Source organism: Pseudopodoces humilis, chromosome 7 (genome assembly GCF_049639895.1).
Source record: "Pseudopodoces humilis isolate 2021_Gansu_Grassland_sample_001 chromosome 7, ASM4963989v1, whole genome shotgun sequence".
NCBI lineage: Eukaryota > Metazoa > Chordata > Aves > Passeriformes > Paridae > Pseudopodoces > Pseudopodoces humilis.
In genome coordinates, this window is record NC_142206.1 from 58,074,773 (window position 1) to 58,101,358 (window position 26,586).

Consider the following 26,586-nt stretch of genomic DNA (forward strand, 5'->3'; position numbering starts at 1 on the left):
TCCATCATCGAGCTGTGCTTTGTATGAATGCTGCAGAGGAAGAGTGGCCGCTGTTTCTAATTTAATTAGCATCATCCCCAGGAGCTGAGAGCGTGGCAGAGAGGGATTTAGAGGCAGTGCATGAAAACGATGCATGGGTTTAACCACTTTCATGCCAGCACCATTGCTAGATGATGCACAGAGGCTACAGCTTTCTCAACATGTGGACATCACTAAATGAGGGTGTTGAGTCTCTGCCTCGGTGTGTCACAAATTCAGGGTTGTTGCTCTTAAGAGAAAATGTAATCTAAATCTGCTTGCCAACTTTCCCTCTCAATTTCTGTCCAGCAGAATTCTTTTCATAATAAAAAGTTTCCTTAGGATTAAATTCCTCCAGTTCTATGTACTTAAATACCGGTTTAGTGTTGGATATTCGATTTATTTTAAGGATATTGGATGCTGAGCCCCTGGGTTGGATTGTGAGGGATGTTGTGAGGTTGCAATCACAGGAAGTTTTTACTCACAGGCTGGGCAAACATTGGCCAGGAATGCTTAGTTACTGTCAGGATCCTTACAGCTATTTGAAGATGGAACAGCAGCTGGAAGCCTTGTGTGACAGATGTGCCACTATATTGCCCAAAGGTATAGAGACAGTCCCCAAGAGCTTGCAAGCAAAGTCAAGTCTAGTTCACAGACCAAATCTAAAATCAGCAGGGGTGAGTGTGGCTCTGCAGAAAGCATGCAGGCATTTGTGTCTTACTGTGCCTCCTTTTTGTGTGTTTGCTTCAGGTGTCACAGGCTCGTCACATCTCTTTGACTACGGCTCCACTGCCAACGGAGGGGACAACTCCTTCTACACCTCCCTGATCTCCGATGTCCACTACACCACCCCACGGGACTCCACCTATTTCACGGGCATCTACCAGCAGGAAAACACCCCCATTCCCTGTTCAGGCAGCACGGAGGGCTTTAATGCTCTGGGGCATCCTGTTCAAGATGTGACTGGGTTTGAGTCCCGTGGCTTGTTTAGCTCAGACTCGGGAATAGAGATGACTCCTGCAGAGTCTACTGAAGTCGACAAAACCTTAGCAGATCCCATGAAAGTAGAAGCTTACAAATACATGGACATGAGTAGATCAGAAGAAATAAAGTACCAAGAAAAACATGACTCTGACTCAGAAGATGAGAGCCCAGACCTTAGTGATAAGTACAGGGGAGCACCCGCAGGGTCCAGCCACGTCGCTGAACCTCCGCGGATGCCTTCAGAGAGCACAAAGGCAGCCAAGGAACAAGACCTGCTGGAAGACAGAAAGTCTGGGGGTCAGCACAGTCCCTCTGTGGCTACAACCCCCATCAAGATCACGCTCACTGAGACAGAAAGCACCAAGGAATCTGCCAGCAAAGAGCCGAGCCCGACTCAGCTGGACACCGGCCTGAAGCCGAGCCATGAGGTGGTGCCCACGGTGACGGTGTCGGAGCCAGAGGATGACAGCCCAGGATCTGTCACACCACCCTCCTCTGGCACAGGTAATGCTGGTGTTGGTGCAGGGCACTGTGGGTTTTGCTATTCAAGAAGGGATTGCAATTGTACCCTGCATAGTGGAGAACTACCATGGATTTTGGGGGTGAGTGCAGTGGGGTGTGAGAGGGCATTGACAAGTCTCCATGGCTGGAGGTGTTTGTGCCCTGCTCTAGCACCAGTTTGTGTAGCCAGAGGGAAAGAGGGAGGCAAACTGTGCTCCCCATCACAACACACTGCTCAGGATGGGCTGCCCTTGCTGTGTGGAAAGGGATCCAGGCCTGCTGAGCCCAGTCCTCAGGGATCTCTCCTGGAGGGGAAGCAGTGTGCCTGTGGGCATCACTGGGGTAACTTCATCTAAGCCGTGGTTTGAGCTGGATCCTGTTGGTTTGGGGGTCTCTTGGTCACCCTGATCTCTTGCTCTGCCCTAATTCCCCAAGAAAAATGAGGTGTATGGGGTCAGGGAAATGCAACAGACTGAGTTTGTATTATTAAAATTTTAATGGCTGGCTTAATATCTCTTTGCCCCTGCAGAAAATAAGGTTAAATTGTTAAAAATCAGTGCTGTTTTCATGCCAAAGTGCTGCTTTTATGAAGTGCTGAGGAGGGAAATGCTGTCACCTCATTTACAAAGGGGCCTGGAGGGACAAAGGGCCAGTCTTTCTAAAAGACTCCTGCTTTCTATTGGAGAGCACCAAAATCCTGTGTTTATATGTTTTCTTATTGACTGATTACTGTGGTAGTGCATAATATCTATTCCTCATTTTCTCTACTATACACTGCCAAAGTATGAAAGCAGCAGAGTGCTTTGAAAAGGAATAAAATTCTGTGGCAGGAAACAGAGTTTTTTAGACTGAAAATTAAATTTCATTTGGATCAAAACCCTTTAATGGTGAACATTTGACAAAGAACATCCCCAAGCTGAAACTTCAGTTGCTTCAATTTCATTTTGAAGAGTTTAAAAAAAATTAGAATTTCCTTAAAATGGCAGTCTGACACCCACACTAATACCTCCCCTTGGAGAAGTATTTGGGTCCTGCAGAAAAGTGAGGGAGCATTTGTGCATTTCCACATAGGAAAAGGAGATAGAGTCCACCACAGCTCTGAATTTATTCTGCCTGCACCAGCCAGAAACTTTAATGAATAGACTTTAGAGCCACATTTTTCTTCTTTTATTTGACTGAGTGAAATCACACACTGCTTCCGAGACACGCCACTGTTCATCGATTTACACTTTTTGCTACAAGGTAATTAAGGATTTCAGGCACTGTTACTCAGTCCTGGTGGCTGTTCAAGGCAGCCTTGGGGATACTCCGTATCTGTATCCCATCAAAACTTCTTATCCATCACATTAGGCAAAGAAGAAGGCATTTCTTTCTGGAGGCTGGCTCACAAGGGGTGTTTTCTCTGGATTTCCCCCCCTCTCCTGTAGCTGGGAATGTTCCACTCCCAGACCCCACATTCATAAGTGATGAAGAAATTTAAAACCTGCCCTTGCTATTCCCACGCAGTGACCCAGCAAAGCCGTGGCTCCTAGATACCCCTCAAGCATTCTGGCAGAGCTGCCAGTCACCCCCTGCTTGGGCCAAGACTTTTTGAAAACATTTCGCTTTTAATCTCTGGCTCTCATCTTTCTGGGGAAGGAAGACATGGTCTGTCTCTGTGCTGGCGCTGAAAGGCCGTGGGTATTTATCCGCCTCCCAGTGCCAGAGGTAAATGTGACACCCTGCTGCTGGCCACAAAGGACTGTTTTATTCACAAGGTGAATGCCAGGGCTGGGAGTTACACACTGCCAGCACAGGGAGGAGCGGGGTGAAGCCCAGGGACAGCGCGTTGCTTCGCTACGAGGGCTGGAAGTCACATGCCTGTTTGGATTGGTGCCGGATTCAGTCGTGGCTCAGGGAGAAGATGCTCACATGCGGTGATGCAGGAGAGCAGCGCAGCTTCCTGCAGCCAGAGGAGGATGCACAAGCTCCCAGTGCAGCAGAAAATTCCCAGCATCCAGATAGGAGTGCGTTGTAACAGTGTCAGCACCTTAATCCTGCCTGCTGCCACAATCTGGGCTGCAGAAGAACTTTTTTGTGTCATCTGTAGGCACTGTCCTGTCACGGAGCTCTTCACCAGCATCTGCTGCAAGAAACTTGGGGATTTATTTTCCTGGTGGCTTTCTTCATGCCTCACAACTTGCAATGCCACTTAACAACCCCATCACATTAATAGTGATTTTAAATTAGGGAATGAACACTCAGGATTCCAGAGGACAAATTTCCATGATGGCTGCTTCAGTGTGACTGGGAATTTGCAGTCAGAAAACGCAGACTAGGTTGTTAATCTTTTTGTTTTGTTTTGTTTCAGATTTTGGGTGATGAGACAGTCATTATTTTTGTTAATATGGTTCATGGTGATGTTAAGCATTACAGCAGAAAAAATCAGTTTCATTCTTGGACCCAAGTGAGCTAAAAGCAAACAGAGAATTCACCACCCACACCCTGAGAAAAAAACAACCCCCAAATAAATTTAAAAAAGAGATAAAAGTTTCTGATCTTAAATTTTCCACACCTGAAGGTTGAAGCTTGGCAAAACTGCAGGTAACTACACATGGGTTGCTAGGATCAGCAGAACCCATAATGATGTGTGTATTTGTCCCCAGAATAGATGAGTATCTCTTGGTGACAGTCTGATGCTGTCATGTGCATCCTCAGCCCATGTTCCTCTTGATTGAAGATTTTCCTGGTGAAAATCACGTTGTTGAGCCACTGGTCAAGCAGTGACCAGTATTGCCTTGTACCTCAGCTTTTGATTCAGTAAGTGATGCTTCTTTTATAAGGAGTACCTGCATGGCAAATGCTGTATAAGGTCAAGTTGTTATCCCTGTTAGTCGTCCCAGCCTGGGAGACTTTGTGCCTGTGCTCCCAGCCAGGCTAGAGGGCTACGTGCTGAAATCTATTGTGTTTGCTCCCTAAATTACTAGAAAATAAGATTAATAAATATTTATTTATTTTTTTTTCCTCCTGTATGGCAGAACCGTCCGGCTCAGAGTCTCAGGGCAAAGGCAGCCTGTCGGAGGACGAACTCATCAGTGCCATCAAGGAAGCAAAGAGCTTTTCCTTCGAGCCCCCGGAGGCTCAGCGGCCGCCGGCGGCTCCGGCGGAGAAGAGGGAGCAGCGAGCCAAGCCCGGCCGCGCCGCCGCCTCCTCGCACGCCGACAACGAAGCCAGCAGCGCCGAGTCCGGCGACTCGGAGATCGAGCTGGTCTCGGAGGACCCCCTGGCTGCCGAGGAGGTGCTGCACTCCAACTACATGACCTTCAGCCACATCGGGGGGCCGCCTCCGTCGCCCGCCTCTCCCTCCATCCAGTACAGCATCCTGCGGGAGGAGCGGGAGGCGGAGCTCGACAGCGAGCTCATCATCGAGTCCTGCGATGCCTCCTCGGCCTCCGAGGAGAGCCCCAAGAGGGAGCAGGACTCCCCTCTCATGAAGCCCAAGGTCATGGACATTATCAAGGAGGAGAACAACTCCCGCACCGACGCCTCCGACTACGAGGCCAATAAAATGACGGAGAGCAGGATGAACAGGGAAAACCTGGCAGAGTCCTCGTCCTACCTGAAAAGCTCCTTTGTTGCACCAAAAATAGGCGCTGAGCCCCCGACCTCTGCCGTCAGCACCGAGGAGCTGAAAGAAAGAGTAATCCTGAAGAAACCCATTGAAGAAACTGTTGTTAACCAAAGTAAAGTGTCTTCCAAGGACTTGGGCAAAAAAAGTCCTTTGGCCTCGTTCCTACTGCCGTTTTTAAATAAGCAGAAAGGTAAATGCAGATGTTCTGTCGGTTTTTGCAGCGCTGCTGAGAGGAGGGGGAGGGAGGGAGAAGTGCCTGTTCCTTGCAGGGGAGATGTCTGAAGTGCGGAGCAGGGGGAGCTGCTGGCACAAGATACCCCCAGGTGGAAGCTGGGCATGCCTGTGACATTCCACACATCATCACTGACCTGCCCATCCTCAAAATAAATACCAGCAACAATAATTTTTAGGCTTAAGTGTAGATACAGGATGGTGCAAGGACCCCAGCACCATAAGGCTGATTTGTGCATCTGGAGGCAAGAGCAGCAAATGAACATCTTACCTGTTAAATACTTCTTGCCTGGTCCCAGGGCAGGGGTGCAATCAGGGATGTGGTCCTGCACCCTTCAGAAGTGTAAGGACAAAGATTTTCAGGATGCACTTATGAAAAAAAATATAAAAAAGAACGTTTTGGAGGGGAAGAAGAGTTGGGTTTGGTGAGTCTGGGTGTTTCTGGACGTGTTGAAGGCCAGGTTTGATGGGGCTTTGAGCAATCTGGTCCAGTGGAAGGTCTCTCTGTCTGTGGATGTGGGGTTGGAACTGTGTAATATTTAAGGCCACTTCCAGCCCAAACCAGTCAGTGATACTGAAGTTTAAACAAATCTCTCTCATGGTGGCTGACACCCTTCATTCTTAATAATGAGGATGCTTCCAGTGCAGGGAAGTGGGTGGCTCATCCCAGCTCTGCAGGACTTAGGGGACATCCTGTGTGCTCCTCTGAGATCCCCTTCCTGCACCCAGCAGTGTGAGGAGGAAGGGCAAGACACTTCTAGGTGAGCTTAAGTTGTCTCCCCACAGGATCCCTTCAAGGCAGTGCAGGACCAGCTGTGTCCAGGCTGGCTGTGCCAGGCACTGTGGTCTAACAGGACCCACCAAACTTTTAGAGACAACTCCAGGTTTTAGTCTGAGCTGAACCCTGAGGATCAAGGGGCAGCATGTGGTCACTGCACTGCTATATAGTATATATAGCACTGCACCCCCCCTATAGCCTCTAGGGGGCTTGGGTCACAAACCACACACAAAAAAAATATTCTTTACATGATGCCAGCTTTAAGTAGCATTTTGTGTGCCCTGGCTTTGTAGGCTGATGTGGGAGGGAGGGACACTGGCACTGCCCCACACCTGCCCTGCTGCCCCTCTGCCGTCCCCCTGCCTGGGCTGGAAGTGCCCACACCTCTTGTCTGATGTGTTTTTGGAGCTCAAAGAACTGCTGCTTCCCTTCAAACAGCTGGAGAGATTGGAGGAGGGTAAGAATCCCCCTCACCCTACTTAATGAGCATCTTTTCCCTCTGTCCATATTTGTGCAGGTGTGTCCCAGAGATGAGGCAGGCATGTGTGAGTGGCACACTTAAAACCCATTTCCTGTGTGCTGTGAATCCAAGTGTTTCTGGTCAGGAAACAGCCTGAACTTGTGCTGAGATCTGCAGCACAAACAAAATATGTTAATACTGATTCTGGGTGGTAATGCACTAATGACATTAATAGTCTGAATAAGAAACATGATTATTGCTTGTAAGTGTGTTTTCCTGACAGACTCTCAGAGCTCCCAATGCCATGCTGTGCGTCTCATCTCCCTCACAAACAGTCTGAGCTCAAACCATTTCTTTCCCACTTACCCAGTTCCCATTTTTCAGGACTAGACAAGCCTCTGCCACAAATCCTACAAGTTGTAGGGCTGATTAAATTAAAGCAGCTTTAAACACTGCTCCATCAGTTTAGCATTGGGTCTCTGCAATCCCAGTGTGTGTGTGTGTTGTTCTGGACAGAACAATAACAATTTGGTCTTGGAATTTGGAAAATAGTTGGGGACTATCATGTGGACAGCTAGTGTTCTGTCCCTCTGTTTTGAGGTTTCAGGATCTGTTACAATTTTTAGTACCCCTCAATCATATTCAGATTTTTTTGGCCTAAGTTTCATGACTCCCTTTATTTCTGTCATTGCCTAAAGTGATGCTAACATACCTGTTCTCATATGGTGGTCAGAGAAAATTCCTGTGTACTTGAGCAGACTTTGCCCCTGTGTCCCTGTTTCCTTTCTTTATTTCCCTAGGACAGCAGAAGCAGGAATTTTTCCTCACAAGACAGCTAATTACTGCTTGGTGGTGCAAAGAGGACTAATTCAGTACGTGCTTTTTTGCTCTCAAGACACCCTGGTGCCTAAGGCAAGGAAAACAAAAACATAGAGCCTCTTGAGAGTACTGTTGGTAAAACTTGTGTACCTTTTTTTAAAGCTTATTTCTAGATATGTGGAGGTGGGTTCAAGATAAGAAAGTCTGGATGATGGCAGGATTCAGTTTACAATGCCTTCTAGTCATGGGTGTGTTGCTGTATTTGGGAAATACTTAAATTGTTATGTTAAATGTGGTATATGGGGCTCTCCTCTCCTGGGAAAGGATAGCTGGTCCCTCACTGGGAGAATCCACAGGAAACCCACAGGAAATCTACATGAAAGCCAGCACTTTATCAGTTCTCAGAGGTGAGCTGAGGGATGTGTTAACAGGCTTGGTGGAACCAGAGCATTCCCATGGGTCCAAGACACATTGTCTGGCAGGGAAATGATGTGGCAGAGCATGGCTTTCTCAGGGACTGCTTTCATGGCACCAGCTTGAGGTCTTGGCAGAGCTTGACATCGAAGCATCACATTTGTACCATGTGCCAACTCAGAGGCACCTGGCAGGCATTTGGTACGGGCCACACTCAGCCAAAGTGATGAGAACACGGCGAGAAGTGGCAGTGACACACAACAGAGGTGCAGCAGAGTGATGTCACCCAAAGCAGGAACAGTCATCATTTACTAATTAGGAGAATTATCTTAGTCATAGTTATGTATCATTAAGAGAATACTAACAAGATGCAACAAAGTACTTGTTAAATACAGAAATGAGAAAAACTTTGATTGTTTCTTATTACTTGCTTATTCCACAAGATAAAATGAAGCTGTTCAACACACCTGCCTGTGTTTTTGACACCCTGCTGTAGATCTTTCTGTGGCCCTTGGCCAGCTCATAGCCAGGTGTATGTAATTTAAAACCAGTCCCCCATCAGTTTCAATGTAAACCTTAACTATTTCAGAGTGTGGTACTGTAATCCCAGCAGGTCTTTTTTCACCCCTATCCATGGCATTGATGTATTTCACATTGCTCGTCAGAAGAGCTTGCTCTGAGCTGGCGAGACAAAAATTGATTTTAAGTGCAGGAAAGGCATTGAAAGGCTGTACAAAGGAAAAGCCCTGCATTCAACCTGACCCCAGGAACAGCCTTTCTGGTTGTGTTGCTGCCAGCCTGTGGGCTCTGGACCTCTCTGGTGTGTCTGCTGGGCGTGCTGACACCACAGCCATCCCCCTGAATAACAAGGTGGAGTACAGCAGTTGCATGCGTGGTTTGCACAGTGATGTCTGCTTAACATCTATTGCCATCCAGTGGCAATAGCAAAAATGGGCAGTGACTTCCCACCTCCATTTTACTGGAGCTGTCAGGATTTGATGGAGTGGAGCCCTTCCCACGCTGTTGATCACCAAGCAGCCTCTCCCTGCATGGTTGGAATGATGGCTTTGCTTGATGCACCCTTCGGGCTTTGGCCAGAGTTGTGCAGTTGCTACCTGTGTTGGTGCTGCCAACTCCTCCTGCAGAGCACCGAGGGGAGGGCAGAGCTGCAGCCAAGCAGCTGCTGTTTGGCTGTTGCTGCCCTCACATCACTCCTGGCATCTCCTCCCAGGGGTGGGCACAGCCCTTACACAACAGGGCTTGGAGCATATCTGACTGTGACACTGCAGAAACTGGGCTGCCAGCTCAGTTTCTTCTTCCTTTTTATTCTTTTTTTTTTTTTTTAATTATTATGTGCTGGACTTGCACATGGCTTGGGCATACAGAGAATTTCAGAAAAGACCTGCTGTTCTTGAAACGTGAATCCTTTGGCCCAGGGCATTTTGCAAGAAGCCCAAAAGAAACCTGGATCAGTTCAAGCTGAGAAGGAGCTCTTTGGCTGAGTCCTTTCCTGTCTTGTCTTGTGGTGCCTTTTGGCCACTCTCTGCCAGGATGGCCTGGCTTACCTTGTGTTGGTGTCCCACAGCCTGAGGACCTGGTCCTGGGAGGAGACCTCTTATGCTGGAGGATCATGTCTCTCCTCAGCCCCTCCTTCAGTGACAGTATTAAAAGATTCCTTCTCCTTGATCCATTTAATGAAATATGCAGCAGCCTGTCACCTTTCAGATCAGATGCCTGACCTCGGGATAGAAAAGAGATGCGGACATTTATAGTAATGGTTGTTTTAATTTTCTTTTTGCTTTATGACAGAATTTCACTTAAGAAAAGCCCAGGCCTTGGGCTGTGGGCTGTCACTCACAGGTTGGATGACACAATGGGTAGGACCCAGGCTCCAGGCAGGATCTTGCTGGACACACAGTCAAATAAAATTAATAGTTTCAAGTACATTATTCTGCAGCATAGTCCTGTGCCAACCTGTCATGAAGCATCTTGATTTTGATGCCTTATGAAAAGCTTTCACAGCACTACTCCAGTCAGTCCCCTGCAAATGTGTGTCCTCACCACACACCCTTGGTGGCTGCTCAGCCTCTAAGCACCCATGAGGGACACCAAGGTTCAGGACCACCCATCTCTGCGTGGTATCCTGGTGTCTCTTAGGTAGTGTCACAAGCTGCAGTCAGGATCACTTCTGGGGTGGCAGTGGCAAATGCCCTGGATTGAAGAAGGTGTTTTCCCTCCTTCCTGGTGCCTCTTGTGCTGTTCCTTGGTGTCCAGGGCTATCCCACAGTGGACAAACACTAAGCAGTGTGGGCTTTTCCTCCATTTGGTGTCACAGAAAAGCTGATTATACAGAGTTTCTCAAGGAAATGATTTTCCAGCAGAGATCTGGGAAAGACCTGAATTTGTTTGGAATGTTTTTTGTTCAGCTAAACATCGTCTGCATTGAGTTAGCACATCCCTGCTGTTGGAGGAGCTGCTAGTGAGGCATTTTTCCATGGGAAGGGGATGTTTGGTTGGGTGCTTTAGCAATCTGAGGCTTGTTTCTCATCTGCATGCTCTCACCAGGCTGGCTCTGCAGTCAGCAGCAAGCCAGGCCAAGGCTTAAGCATACGGTAATGTTAGTTTAATATTTTAGTGCCATCTGCTGAAAGTGCCTCCACACTCTGGCCCATCTGTTTTCTGTGCTTCAGTTTGCTTTTTATGGGGCTCCAGCAGCTTTGCATCCTTTGGAAAGCCCCTGCTTGGAAAAGGTGTAGGGAAGAGGGAAGTTCTGCCTGGGGGTGGAGTGTCTGCACCTTGTGATGCTGGAGGAGGAGTGGGATGAAAACCTGTCCAGAGAAGTAAACTTGTGAACCTAGTCCTGGTCTTGCCATGAAATCTTGGAGTAGCTTGGTGAACCTCTGTGGACTTTCCTCCCACACAGAACGATTCCGGTGGGAAGGGGCCTGTGGAGGCCGCTGGTCCAACCCTTTGCTCTCAAAGCAATTTGGTCAGGTGGCTTGGGGCCTTCTCTGCCATCTCTGTCATCTCTGGCCTCCTCTGCCACCTCTGTCCATCCTCTCAGCCAAGGCAGAGGTTTTGGGGAGCTGAGAGTTGGAGCCTGCAAGTCTGGGTCAGTCCCATGCTGACACCTTGGTGCCGCTGCCTGCAGGCAGAGCGGGCTAAAGGAGAGATGCCACCCAATGCAGCTCAGACAGAGCAGGCTGGCAGGAGCTCCATGAGGTCCCAAAAGCCCATCTCCTGGCCCACAGCCACGATTCCTGGTAGAACACTCTTGACAGATGCTTGTGACTCATTTGAAAGGCCTCTGTTGGCAGATCCTCCACTAGTTTCCAGGTGTCTCTCAAAAACTGTTAACACTCTTCCATCCTTCTTTACTTCAGGCTAAGCAGTTCTAGTTTCTTCATTTTTTTACCTCTGCGGTTATGTTTTTGAGCTTCCTGAGCTGTCTTGCTGTCTCTGTTCTTTCCTGCCATTGGGGCCCAGACATCACCTCCAGCCACCATGACTGAAGGAGTTTCCCCATACCAGCACTGACTCTTCCCCTGACCATGGAGGAGGAGAGAGAACTTCACAGGTACACATTTCTGCCTCACCTCCCCACTTCTGGCCATTTCATGTAGTTCAGCTGCCACCAGACAGATTGTCACCCATCAAGCTGTGATAACTCAGCCAGAGCTGAGCTGGCAAAGCTGGAGATGTGCAGGCCATGGTGGTGGAAATGAGCAGCATGGATGCCAAAGGGTCTGTGCTGTACAGGATTTGTCCTTCACTCCTTTTCAGGGAGCAAGGACTGAGTTTGGCTCCTTCTGGCCTCAGGAGTGGTTGCAGTGTGACCCTCTGCAGAGGGGAAACAGAGCTGAAAAATACTCACGTGCTGACTTGGGACTTCTTCCTGGAGTCCTGGTTTGATGTGAGCATAGCAGAGTCCCCTAAGTGAGGAGTGGTCACTTACAGGAGATGCCTGCACTCTGGAAAGGATCAGAACAAAGCAAAGAATGGGATTTTCTCCCTGGATAACAGTTTGCTTGGGCAGTGGCTGGGATCAGTGGTGATTACTGCAATAATCCCTCTCACAGTGAGCACCATGTACATACACCAGAGCATGACTTTTATATGACTTTCAGAAATGTCTCTGTAAATCTCACCCCTTCATTCCACAACCTGTGTTATCCATAGCCTGAGTATTTGGCCTGCTTCACCTCTAGCATCTCTTTTCTTCCCTGATTTTTGTCTCTGTTGCTGAAAATTACTCCCCATCTGTTTGGTAAGATCAAACTTTTAATGCATGTGTGTCAAAGCATCTTAAACACAGTGACTGGGTGCTCAGAGGGGCTTTTAAAATTTGGTACAGCTCTAACGTGGGAGGATCACATGTCTTCTCCTGGGACTGCTGTCTACTCCACTGCCTGTGAGTGTTAAGTACTGAGCTATAAAAAATTATAGGCTTTATCCTTCCGCTTTTATATATCTCCCTTTTCAGAGCAAGGGACAGCCTCTGAAGAGTTGTCATCAGTCCCAGCGCTCAGACAGAAGTGTACCTTTCTGACAGATATGAAACATAATGGTGTTTATAAAATCTTCCTGCCTGATCAAGGTTACATAGTGACCAGTAGAATAACAAACAAACAAACCCCAGAAAGCTACTTGTTTAACTCTATGCAGGGACCTGATGGTTGTGTCAAATGTTCAAGTGTCAGGGCCATGCACAGCAAAGTCCAGGCCAAGCACAGAGAGTTGGGAGGTGTCTGTAGACAAGCAAGAACCTGCTAACAAGAGGAATGGAGAGAAAATATGTGTTAATGTGCAAACATTTGTCTCTGTGAGTCCATAGCTTGCTATATCCATATCCATGTCTGTGTCCATGCCACACCAAGCTGAGCACCCAAAGCTGGCTCAGTTCTGCTCCTGGGAAAGGCTGCAAGGAGACAACTGCTCCTTTCATGAGTGATTTTTCTGTTAATTCAGGCATACCTCTAGTGCAGAATCACTCATAGTTTAAACAGATTTTAAAAGCCAAAATCTTGACGCAGAGTCCCTTTTGGTGTCTCTTCATGTCAGGGATCAGTGGCTCAGCTTTCAGACAAGGCTGTGACACTGACAATCTCAGTGGCCAGATTTTGCAGATGCCTGATGTATGGATGCTTTGCCTGCATATTCCAGCAGATTTGAGAGATGTCATGGACAGAGAATCATCTAGCACCTATGAGATAGCAATGATAGCTTTTCTATGGCTGACACAATATATAGTGAGAGGTGATGTTTACTCTGGGCACACAGAAACAGGAAAAAACCCAAACCCTAAGTCATAAATGATGAAGGGGTGAAAGTTATACAGCTTGTAAGGTTTTTTTGTAAATCACATTAAAAGATCTTTCACAGAATCAGAGTGGTTTGGGTTGGAAGGGATCTTGAAGATCATCTTGTTCCACCCCCCTGCCAGGACAGGAACACCTTCCACTAGACCAGCTGGCCTTGAACACTTCCAGGGATGAAGCATCCATACCAAGTCAAGGTTTTAGCTCAGAAGGTGCTTAGGGAAGTTTATAAAATGGAATACAGATTAGGTGAAGGAAAAATCAAAATATATTTATTTTGCTAACACAGAATATTTTTCTCATGAATGCAGTTTTCTCATAATTTAGTGTTTTGCAGGGAATTCCTAGAATGTATTGTTTTCTGATCTAGAAATGCTGCTTCTTAACCTCTGCAGTGCTCTGTGAGCTGGTGTTTTTTCACCAGTTTCACTGATTAATTAATTTGAAGAGTTTGGACTCATTTCAGGTCAGATTTAAATTTAAGATTAAGCTCCAGTGATACAAAATATACTTCTAGGTCTCAATGAGAGGTGGAATACAAATTTCTGAACCTGTTGGCTCTAATTCCTCGGATGTTCAACAGAATAATGACTTCCCTGAGTATTGCTATTTGTGTCTGGTAGATACCGTGAAGTTAAAATTAATTTATTTGATTGTAGTGAAGGGTGGGCATGTGATAGATTTCCATTGGGAATAAAACCTGGAGGTGGGTATTGATTTTCCTGGTGTTTTTCCTTAGCTTCTGAGAGTGTATTGCTGATTGGGACATAATAGCTGTATTGACTGAAAAGGGGATTTATTTTTTTGTCCTCCTTGGGGAGCTGCTGACTTCATGTCAGTTCAGAACAATATAGAAATTAAGGGTCATGCAATGATCCAACATTCAATCCAAGGGCTTGAATTCCTCCCTGAAGGAAGTATCTCATGATCTTGTCACTAGCTCTTAATCTTACCTCGGTTACCACATTCCTTTGTTTAATTCCTCTGCAGTATATTTTTTTTCTAACTCTCTTGACCTTTACACAACCTGGGCAATTTAGTCTGCTATTTTTTTTCCAGAGAGACATCACAAATACCCTCTTTCCCCTCTGGCTCTGAGAGCAGCTCGGTGGTTTCATGGGAACTGTGGTGGTGAGAGGTCATTCTGGTGTTCTGGCTCTGCTGTGTTTCATTTGTGTGTGAAGAATACAAACAAGTGTGGAAAAAACCCTAATGCACATGGAAGATGGGTTGGTTTTGTTGCCAATAATCTCCTGTCCCCACCACAGGTCTGCCAGATGCAAGCATGCTTGTGGTGGGGATATGTGGGGATGTCAGGGTTGCTTAAATCAGCTGTAGAAATGAAGGTGAAGGTTTGTCTTTTGGGTGGTGATGACCAATTTCACAAGTGCTCTGGGTCTGGGAGGGTCCAGCTGACCCTGATTTCTGAAAATTTGGGATACAAAGCTCCTTGCGCTTCTGAAATAAGTGTTTCTCCTCTCAAGATGGCTGAGCAACTGTTTCCTGCATGTTCAGGGCTCAGAAGAAACAAACCATGAAGGATTTGCAGCTACCTTACATAGAAGTGAATTTTTTGGGGGGGAAATCCCTGCCCAGGTGGGTTGCTTTGGTGCCAGAACCTCTGGTTTTGGGGTTTATCTTCCTTGAAGTTTCTACTTGACTCTCTGTTTGAGTCTATGCACTGAAAGCCCTTTGATATCACTTGCTCAGAGAAACCCTTTCCCAGCTGGTACCATGAGATTTTATATGGGATTAGTCCTCCAATACTTTCCTGCAACACTTGAGCATCACTGGAAAAGATGTACAAGATTTCTCCCAGTTCGTATCAAAATATTTCACAACTCAGTTCATGAGAGTGCAGGCTACAGCGAGAGGTGACCTCAGGAGTCCTCTGAGCTGGGGTAACTTGAGAGGCACTAAAAGGACACAGATAATCAGTATTATCTTTGCAAAAAAGCCATGTCTTAGAAAAGGAGATATAAGGCTTCCAAGGCAGCAAATTGAGCTTGCCTTCAGGATTTGTCATTAGATTATCCAGACTGCCAGGTAGTGTAGGAATCTCAGTAAAGACTGTCCTCCTTCAAACTGGATCCTAAAAAATAATTTGTCAGGGAAACAGCTTTTGATGTTGCTACATCATCCATCTGGGATGAGAGCAACACGTTTCATACAAATGAGAAAAATGTAATTTTTTTTTTTAATAGCTTCTTATCTTTTGAATAGAAGGTGCAATGAGACTGCAAAATTCAAGGGATAAAATTGATTCAGATTTCCAAGGTTTTGTACCAACATGGCCTGGCTGGTACAAGCTCTCTGCCTTGATTGGTGCTATTTGGGATCCACAGTGGTGCAAGATCAAAATCCAGCCTCTGACAATCCCAGAGACACTGTTTTCTGAGCAACTCTCATAAAGGCAGCCCAGGATCTCTGCTCAGTCAGTGTGTGCTGTTGGCAGAAGCAGGCATTGCACAGACAGGTTTTTCTGCTCTCTTTTAGGAACAGAGACAGTTCCTTACAGAGGAGTGTGTGAGGGGGTCCTTGCATTCATCCTCATGAAATTCTGATAGCATCCACAAAACAAGGTCTGTATCTGAGCAATGAACAAAGCAGGGAAGCCTGAAGAAAAGCCAGCAGAGATTAATAGCCAGGATTTCTGAAGGTTACTTCATCAGCTAATGAAGCATTGAAACACAAACAGCTGTTCTTACTTGGGTTAAGTGCAAGAGATGTGCCAAGGAATTGGAAGTTACTTCCCAAAGAGGGAGAACAGGTTGTTTTCCCTGTCTGTCTGGGATTCCTGCACTGGAGCTTTGCTGGTGCAAAAACAGAGCCACATTTCACCCTTGGCTGAAAGTGAAAGACTGATTGCTCCAGCCAGGGAGTGATAAAATGAGTGGGATTTAATAAAAGCAATAGTAGCAATTGTGCCTTCTGAAATGAGCGCTCACCTTAACCTTCATGGCCACAATTATTGCAGCTGGATGTCTCACACTGACTTTGCTACATGTGCACAGCCCCTTTTGTCTAGAAAAGCTGCTGGAAAAGGACTGATGTTGGCTAATTTATTTTGTGAGTAATTGATTTGTTGGGTGTGATGAATTGCTTTCACTGCAGTAACACCAGGAACACACAACAAAACTGGGAAATTACCTCATTTTTTTTCTGAATTCTGGTTTGTGATATTATCCTTATTGCATGGTTATTGAACCTAATATCCAATAGATGTCTCTAAAAAAATATAGCTGTTTTTTCTGTCATTAACAGAAGAAGTGAGCAGGAGCAGTAAGGCATCCAGCAGAATGATTAGCAGCACACCATGCCTATCAAAGAGGGAATTTCCATATATATTGTTATATTTCCATATAACTATGGAAGTGTGATTTTTACTTGTAGATCTTGCTCCTCCAGCAGCAATGAAAAGGAGATTATGTTGGAATGAAGTTTAAATGGAGAAAAAGACCAAAGAACTGATCCTACTAAGAACTGAAACAGCTTTGGCACGTGTTTGATGTTGCTGAATTATTCATTGAGCTGGATGGGAAAACTGACATTGCAAAAGGAAATATATGAGGGTGCTGGAGGAAAAATGTTAAAGGGTGTGTTAGCCAAAAGTCCCAGTGTCACAGAGGTCCCAGGGAATGGGGGCAGTGATCCCACCTTGAAGTGCCAGTGGCTGTCAGGGCAGGCCTCTTCTAAAGGAGAGAGTGGATGTTTTGGCTGTGCACACAGCACTGACTTTAGTGATGTTTGTGGGCCCAGATTAGCTCAGTTTGGGATGTGAGACCTTCCCTTTGAGAGGAGGCATTGCAAAGAGCTGGAAATGGCCAACAGGGCACTGCTTAGGGTCAGAGGCATTGATGGGGCAACTCATGGAGCATGCAGAGCCACACAGACTGAAAGATTCAGCTTTGTCAGGCACACCTGCCTGGGGAACATGCCATCTCTTATCCCTTTTCAAGGAGTCTTGCTTCCTTCTGTTCCTGCACCCCTTGTTCAGTTCTATCAGTGCCTTCCCTCAGTGCTTCTTCTCCAGGTGAGAGGCCCTTTCCCTGACCAATCTGGGCAGCTGTCTGCAGCTATTCCCTCTCTTCACTTCAAATCCCACAGAAAGAGAGCAACAATGGCTCATCACACTGCTCTGCATTACACCACTACATGTGAAGGGAAGTGTTGGAGTCTGAGACACAGAGTGTGTGCCCTTGTTTCTGATACTTATCCCAGAAATTGGGGTAACATTGCCTGCAAGCTTTGGGGGAACCTCTGGAAAATGAGTTTTACTGTGTATTGATGTGGCTGAGAGGATGTTCCCTGTATCTCTGGGGTTACTTATCAGTTTTGGAGGGCTTGTGGTCTGAACTAGATGCTGGGTATGACCTTTTCCTCCTCCTTTTCCTCCTCCTTTTCCTCCTCCTTTTCCTCCTCCTTTTCCTCCTCCTTTTCCTCCTCCTTTTCCTCCTCCTTTTCCTCCTCCTTTTCCTCCTCCTTTTCCTCCTCCTTTTCCTTCTCCTTTTCCTCCTCCTTTTCCTCCTCCATTTCCCCCTCCTTCAGCCCAGCAACAGAGATCACTTGATGGAGAGGTTTGACCAAGTGGCCAGGGAGAAGGAGAAGCTGAGGTGGGACCTGGAAAAAGTACAGAAGTGCAGCAGAATCAGAAAGAGAAAAAAGAAATGAAAAAGAATTTAATAAAAGTTACAGAAGGGAGGGAACTGAAGCCTGTTCCTTAACACAGCTGGGATTTGGCACTTCTTGGGGACAGTCTGAGCAGGGGCATTGCCTTTGCAGTGTTCTCTGCACTACAAGCCACAGCAGCAGCTAAGAGGAGAGTCTGGATGAGCAGTGGTCACTTAGATCATGCTTGATGCTACATGGAGGGGGAGTTTAAAAAGGTCAGTGTGATAATCATGGCCTCACAGGCCTGCCTGTGCTGTGGTTTGAATCCTGCTTGGGGAGTAGAATCATTTCCTGGCACCTCTGTGTCTGCTAAGAGTAGAAAGATTGCCTCAAACACTGTGTAAATATCTCTGTTACATATAGCTGTGCTCTCCTGGGTATTGTGAAAGGAAATATTCAGAGCACTTGGCTTCAGCTCCTGTTGTTGTTGTACTGGTGGGAGATGCTGGCAGATGAGATTTTCAGGATTTATTCAGATGAGAGCTTTGCTTTTGCCCTGTGGGCAAGGCTGGAGTTCAGAGCTGCAGACTCTATTTGTGGATTTGAGTGAGGCATAGACCCATATCATACCTGAATGTATAACCCTCTACCTGCAGTTTTTGTAAATCAGGATTAAATGTAGGAGTTTGAATCTTTCCACAAAGGTGAGATTGCAACACACTTTCAGCTGTCACCCCCACTTTTGCTGACCATAATGTAAAATGTTGAGGCATCCCCTATGCATCCTTTTAGCATTTTTCGACCCAAAATAGGAAGGGAGAGGATGTAAATATTTACTGGGATTGTGTATCAGAGAGCACCCAGGGATCTGCAGTTGGATAATCTGCATTGCAAGGGAAGTCAAGGGAAAAGCAGATGACTTTGAAAGGCCACAGTGCTGGATGTGTTTCTTAACATGCACAAATTGCTCCCTGATTTCTCAGGAAAAAGAAAGCTCTGGGCTGATTATTGGTTTTAGATCTTATTTTAGATGTAGTGCCTGGAGACCCAGTAAAGATCAGGATCTTTTGTTAGCCAAGATAAGAGCAAGCAGTAAGGCTCTTTCCTTGGAGAGCTTGCAGGATGAATTTCAGTGTGAGGAGGATTATTAAATGCAGGAATTGCCACCTTTTTGTGTTGTCTGAGGGTCAGCCCTGCTTTTCCTGGGGCCTGCTCCTTTTTTCAGGCCCCTCACAATGGTGTTACCCTTTGGGTGAAGTGGTAGGTGGAAAGGTGAAGGAGAGGGGAGAAAAACAAGGGGTCTGCTCTGCTTTTTTCTCAAACCTTTTCCATACTTAGAGGCAGTTGGGAGGTGAGAACTGGCAAACTCGTGTGTTAGTGAGTCCCTGCGTGCCTGACAATGCCAGTCAGCCCCGTGTGCCCCAAGAGAATCTGTCCCATCTCAGAGGGGAAGGATGAAGAAATGTGCCTAACACAGCCATACAGAAGTCTGCCCACTGATGCTGAATGAAGAGATGTGTCTCTCCTCCTTTCCAGGAACCGTTTTGGCCCATTGCCTGCAGGTAACACAAACACAATACATTATTTCCAATCCCCACACCCCAGGTCTCTGATCAGTCCGATTTGGAAGTGCTCCCATTCCCATTTTATTTGAACTCAGCTTTAAATATAGCTCATGGAGAAGGATGCAGTGGTTTTGGTAGGAGATGAAGCAGAGCCAGTCCCTGTGATCACAAGATTCCTCCTGCCACATGCTATAAATGATGCTCCTGCCGTGCATTAGAGGAACGGAACTACGCAAGGGCCTGAAGACCAAGTGCTCTGCTTTAATTATTCATCATTAGCTGTAGCTATTATTATTTAAAAGTCTGACATTAACTGCTGGTCACTTTCTTTCCTTGATTGCTACCATCCACTGTCCTTCTCTTTTCTTTCTCTTGGGCTAAAGCAAAATTCTTCTCCATCAAGCCATCTCCAACCCTTTGCCATATCCCACTCATCCAGATCTCCTGGACCTCCTCTCCAGGCTCTTGCTTGCTGTTATTCATACCAAGCCAGACAGTGCTTTGCTGCTGGTGTTAATCCCAAGTTTGTGCTGGGTTTCCCATCAATATCCCCGAGTCTGACTCAGATGCTTCATACAATACGTTCACGGGAACAGTTCCCACCGGCGGTGCCAGCACGCCTTACTATCATCCCCATTTCTCCCTGAGAGGCACAGGCCTTGTTTACTCCTCTTTTAATAACACAGATGGTTTTAATAGTTCTCTGCCTTCGCCCCCAGTTCTTTCTCCTTGTCTGTAGTCTGTTTAATGCTTCCTTCTAAGTGATGGCTTTGTCACTTAATCTCATTAAAACTTCTCTCCATTGAACTCCGTGAGCTGCTTATCAGACCGTAAGCCTAATCTCCCATTTGTAATTAATTTGTTCTGTGCCTCCTACAATTTGGCATCATTAGATAATGGCATCACCCTCAAGGTCACTGATACACAGCATGAGGTAAACACCCATGGCTCCAGCACAGGCTGCCCTGCTGGCCTCCTCCTTCCTCCTCCTCCCTTTGACACACGGCTTGATTTTATTGACATGTTTCTCCTTTTCCCTCAGCCAATTTCTGATGATGCTTCCTGTCCAGCCTGTGCTGCTGTGTGACTGCAGATCAATATCTCTGACTGTCTAGAAGCAAATGCTTTTCTGATATCCTCCTAGTGCAGGCTCATCTGTACCAGTTTTCTGCTCACCTTTCATTTCCTTCCTACTTGGTCCAAGAATTTATTTGCAGTGCTCTTCCTTTCCTTATATGTTTTTAAAACTTGCAGAGCCTTTTCACAGAACCCTAGAATCACAGAATACTTAGGTTTGGAAGGGACCTTAAAGATCTCCCAGTTCCAACCCCCTGCCATGGCCAGGGACACCTTCCACTAGACCAGGTTGCTCAAAACCCCGTTCAGCTTGGACTTGAACACTCCCAGGTGTGTCCTGGTGGGCTTGGAGTTGGGAATAGGACACAGGAGCCTTTCACCTTCAGGTCTTTGTGCCCAGTGGACACTCAGTGGCTTATCAACAGCATAGGTAAAACAACCCATAAATCACTATTACAGTTCAATCAGATCATAATAATGCACAAACCATTATTATGATTTGACATCCTTATTTTTGAAAAAAAGGGAAAAATCCCAGATTATCACAGTTCAAGGCACCAGCCAGTATCACCAGGCAATTTCTACTGGTGAGATGAAGGATATTAAGCACTAGCCAGAGATGAAAACCAATCCAGTGCACCCTCCCTTAAGCCATGTGTTCACACACTTCTAAAGGAAGCAGGATACCTTCTGTGGTACTCCCATCTGTTCACTGGGATTTGCTGGTATTGAGTTCTCTGGGACCTTTGCAGGCTCTGAAAATAGGGTCAGTCCTGCTACAAGCTCAGTCTCTTAATTTTCTCCAGTAGATTTATTTTCATCTCTCATATTTCCCTGTTTGGGTGTAGTTTATAATAGATTTGACCCATTCTTTCAATTTTTGCTGTTCTCTGCCTGAAAACAATCTACTAAACTTAAGTCCTAGATGCACACAGAGCTGTCATTAGATCATAGCTATCGTTATTCAATAGAGTATTGACCACAGTATTCAGAAATTCAGCATTCAGGCAGCTACAGAGAACAGCTCCAAATCCATTGCACATAGAGCTGGGGGGAGGAAATCTCCCAAACACTATAAAACTCAGGAGTCTGCAACTCTGTCTTCTAATTGGCAGCTTTTGTAAGTGTGCCTAATTTTTCTTGCCTGATAAACAAGAAAGAAAAGCAATCCAAACCTGCTGCTGAGAGATTCTGCAGCCTTTTGGGACAAGGCAGGCTGCTATAAAAGAGATACATGTTTTTCTGAGGGTGGGTGAGTGCAGGAAGGACATTTTGCATTTATCCTGTAATGGCTGCACACAGATCAGCCCTGGTGCCTTGCTGGGAGCTGGCACGAGGCCACCAGGTAGATCCAGCTTTGCCACTCGAGAGCAGCTACAATCAAGTCACCCAGTGCCACATTTTGGCCAAGAGGCAGCTCTTACCTGGGGATAAATGATAATTACTCCCAATGAAATGTGCCTGGCTCAGCAGCAAGATGTATTTGCAACTGGCTTGTGGACTGTTAGGAATAGTGTGTTTTCTTTGGATGGGGTGATGCCTCAAGATGCTCGTTTAAAAACTTCATGGTTATAGTCAGAAACGTTTATGCTCAAAGGACATGTTGATAAGACAAGTGACTGACTGACAGTTTGACTTGAGGAGACTCACTCCTGAGATCAGAAACAGGTTTGATCAACAGATAAACCTTTCCTTTTCCCAAACGATTCATATTTCCTAAACCATCCTTAGTTTGGTCTCTCTCACTCCTCCAAACCAAGCTGAAAACATGTTTTTATTCCATTTGTATAACTGCCTTTGTGTGCTGTGCTGCCATTCTCTGTGCTCACACAATCACTACACCAATGTGACCAACAAAAGAGCAAAAATCATTTTATTTGGCGCATACTCTGATTCCTCTGAGAATGAGCCCAAGTTTGGTTTCATTCAGCTGTGATGCACTTGAACCCCTGTCCCTCAAGAGAATGTTGCAGCACTAAATACCAGTTACCTACTATCAAAAGGGATGTTTAAAATTTCAGGTGTTATTTTATTTTTAATGATCCATTTGTCTTTCCAGGCTTGTGAGCAGGCACTGAGATTGCTGTGATTTGCAGCCACAGGCTGCCCGTTTCCTCCTCTGCTTCCATGGAAACACGTGTTGGATGAGGCAGAACCAGGCACAGACTTAAAGTACATGATTTCCAAACTATTTGCTTTTCCTTACAAGGAGTCCTTTACCTCCTGTTTTTACAAAACTCTGTGTGAGGAGGAAATCTCTCTAGGGAGAGGCAGCTTTTTGAGGTGAATGACTGGTGTTGATGCACAGGTTTGAAAGTTCAATCCCCAAGCATGTGAACGTGCTGCTCAGAGGTGAAATGCATGAGACAGAGCAGGGACAGTGCATTTTGGAGCTTGTGTCATTCTGGCTGTGGCATTTGGGATCAGAAGAGTTCTGCTTTTATGTAAACTCTGCTTTACTTTCATCTCCTCCCTGGAGAGGTGAAGATTGTACCTTGTTCTGCACTTCAGGACCCCAAAGATATCCAATTTGCACATGTAATAGCTCCATGTGTTCTCTGGGCAGCCCCTCTCCTCCTTACTAAAAAGCTCTCTCCCTCAGGGTAAAAAACAGGTTATTTGCAGTTTGATGGTAAAATGAGGGAGGGCTGAGAAAAAGGCAGCAGCTCACACAGAGCTGTGTGTCATAGCTCAGTACAACTCTGGTGTGTTTTGTGTGGGGAATTGATTCAGAAAGAAACTGTAGGAAAAACTGGACCTAAAGTGACACCCACCAGCTCTTCCTATACCTCCCATGCAGCAGTCTCCTTTAGAAGGGCTCTCACCCTGCAAGGACACCAGCTTGCTCTGCCACCCAGTGCCAAGCTGGAATCCCAGTGCCATGGGGGCCAGGTCCTGCTCTGGGGGACAGATCCTGCTGTGGTGGCTGAGTCTGCAGGATCTGAGCCTCACCTCTGGCAGATGCATGCCTGGTATCTTCTATTTGACTCCTATTTGTCAGTAAGAGGGGAAAAAATGCTTTTAGATGTGGTGACTCTAATGAGGCACCGAGACAAATTACTGGGTGCTGCATATACAGGATGTCTTTCCTGCGTGGAAAAGGAATGTATTTTATCTTCCATCACTGGCAAAGCATTCGTATTTAGAAGGCTGCTGATGTCTGTGGCAGCCTAAGCAGGGCAGAAACCTTTTTTACAGAACAAACCTCAGGCCACGCCCTTTCAGCTGCAGGAAAGGATGGAAACATCATCACAAAGCCCCATCCCAGGCATCAAGAAGTAAATGTCACTCCACACTGTCTGATGATTCCACAAGATTCACACAAATCAGAGCCCTTCATTAATTATTTAGCTTCAGGGAAATGTGCCAAAGGGTTCTGACACTTCGGATGTACAAAGTAATTGCCACGTTTTCTTCCCAGCTAATGGGGAGGCCAAAATAAATTGTACCAAGATGAGTGGCTGTGTGTGTGTGGGCAGGGGCAGGACCTTCCTGCCCTTGCATGTGATTCCATCCATACCCCAGAGCCCACAGAGCTTCTCAATGTCTCAAAGAGCTCAGGGTTGTCCCCCCGTGTGTCAGTGTGGGCTGGATGTGTCACCACACTCAGCCACGGCCATCTCCATCCTCCCCTCCACGCAGTCTGTCCCCCTGCATGATGTCTCCACATGCCTTCTCTCACTCCAGGGCTGCTCTGGCTCCTCCAGCCAACAAAGGGGCTGCTGGTGGGTTTGTTCTGAGTTGCCAGAGCAGGCCTGGACCCTCTATTGGGAGCAGTGCAGAGCCACATCCTGCACGGAGGGTTCCGCTCCCTCCTGGCTGCTGAACGCGTGGTGACAAACCAGCAGCTCCCCCTGCTCCAGAATAAGTAGGTCTCTACAGCAGGTTTGCAACCTGAGAAAAACAAACACAGAGCAGCGTGCCTATATTTATCTGAAATTTAGAAGCTGTGGTTCACAGGGAGCTTTGATCATTTTAAATGTCAGGCAGTCGGGTAAAAGAATGAGGGGGGGAAAAAAGCACAGTTAAAAAGAGTTTTGGAAAAGGTAAGAGCTGCTGCTACTTCCAAAATGAAGTCCTTCTCTTCTTCCCCCAGTATTAATGATCCTAATTTTGAGGGCTGGTGTCTCATCTTCAAGCTGGGGGTACTCAGAGGCTGAGGTTTCACAAGTCCAGCCCCACAGGTGCTGAGGACCAGCTGGACTCAGAGTCCTGCCCAGAATTCAGTGAGGGCTGATCACATCTACTGCACCTGTGAAAGAGGCAGTTCATCCAAAACAAAATAAGACAATTGAGTTTGGGGTTTGCAAACCAAAATAAGATTGTGGTTTTCTTGAATTTACAATGATTTGAAATTAATGTCATGCCATTACGGTTTATCTCTGATTCATCGGCAAGACATTAATTTTAAGTACTTGGCACTTGAAATTCAAGAACCTCACATGGGACACAAGGGATATTGTGCTTTGGATCCCTGGGTGGATTTATTAAGAATGAACTAAGTGATATCATGCAGTGAGGCATTTGGTGGTACCTGTCTCAGGGAGTTTCATCAAAGCCCCATGTACTTAAATGTTTGCAAGGAGGGAAACACTTAAGGAAAGTAGTCCTAAAATCCCATTAGAACTTTAGTGAATCTTGCCCAGACCTATTTTACTGTTCTCTTTGGAAATCCCCCATTTCTGCAAAAGCCAAACCTATTGCAAGGGAATTCACTACTCATGCAGAATATGTACTATGCTTCCTTCCACCTCACACTGCTCGTGTGCAGTGCTCTGGGATACAGCTATTTCTGGATCTCTGCAATCTGCATTTCTCCTGAAATTCCTGTGCTTCTACCATATCCACGTGCTGTTATCACAGCAGAGTGGTTAAACGTGCTGTCAATAAGGAAAACATCTTCCCTTGTTCAGTTTTGTCCAATGGACTTTTAATCTACTTATTAATTGATAAATATGGAAAAATAAATCTATTTTTCATGTATATATTCAAATCCAGCCTATACATTCTGTTTTGTTCACACTCATCCCAGGACAGAGAGTTATCAGTCCCTCTGCAGCAGCAATCAGGAAAATGTGGTTTGTGGTGTTAAGCAATATCATCGGGGAAATCTGAATTCCTCAGACTTTTTCATTTGGTTTTCTAAATGTGAAATAGTTTTGCTGATCTATCTTTAATCCTTTAGCCTTGAGAATGGGAAATTAAATTGTCTTTTCTCAGATACTTGATGTCAGCATCCAAATCAAGAGTTTCTCATTTTGTGCAGAGAAGGAGTGAGGTTATATGATAGTCAAGTGCTCAGAGATAGGATCTCTTCTTCAGAGAGAAACCCATTTCCACAAATTCAGTGGGTTCAGCTGGGTTCTGATTTTTTTTTTTTCACTTCTCTTTTTCCTCCTTTTGCATCTGTTTTCATAAGATGACTAGTTTTAGGGATGACTGATCTTAAGTTCCTAATGAGCTGGCTTCAGGGTGTGGATTTTCATGGCATATTCTGCTGATTGGATGATGGAAGCTTACTTGACCTTGCTGATGGTATCTTCCATAAGATATACACATATGATTTGTCCTCTTCCCTCTGCCCCATGTGAGGGGATGTGCTGGGGCAGGGCCAGCTCCCCACTGCTCAAACCACTTCTGATTTTCTGTGTTGCTTCACTTCCAACCAATGTCCTAAAATGCCACACAAGACCATTTTCCCTGCTCGTTTCCCCGGCAAACACAACTCTGACCACTTTTCAGCCAACGCTTCTGGCACATCATTTCCTGATCTAATTCTTCTAATTGCCCCAGAGGCCCATAATAACATTTAAAACTCAGAGTGCTGCTTCGCCGTCCAAAGCATTTCTCCAGCCAGTGCCCACACAGACTCTCAACAGAACGCTGCCCTGTTCTCTCCTTGTTTTCCCCTTCTCACAGCCTGCACTGGCATTTCTGCCTTACACACCAGGATTTTATGTCCTTCATTGCTCCTTTTGGGTTGTTTTCCCCCACTTTGTGCCACGCAGCAGCGTTGGCACTGCTGCAGTAAGCAGTCACAGTGCCTCCTCCGTCGCTTTTGCAAAGGCTGTAGGCTGTGTTTGCTCAGGACAGGAGCAGCTGCTTCCTCACCTCCCCTTGTCCAACCTGTCCTCCATTCCTCTGCAGCCTCAGCCAGGATTTTCCCATATTAACAGCCAGCTTCCCAGGCTGGGTGTGAC

General features: G+C 46.2%; 1 protein-coding gene across 1 annotated transcript in view; it reads left to right on the top strand.

Annotated features, from left to right (window-relative positions):
• The window catches only part of RTN1 (reticulon 1), a 114,870-nt gene that overhangs the window by 64,495 nt on the left and 23,789 nt on the right, over positions 1–26,586 (top strand). Inside the window, exons 2-3 of the mRNA XM_005520037.2 lie at positions 769–1,506; positions 4,521–5,303. Of these exons, the coding sequence (XP_005520094.2) occupies positions 769–1,506; positions 4,521–5,303 (1,521 nt within the window). The remainder of the gene's footprint in view (positions 1–768; positions 1,507–4,520; positions 5,304–26,586) is intronic.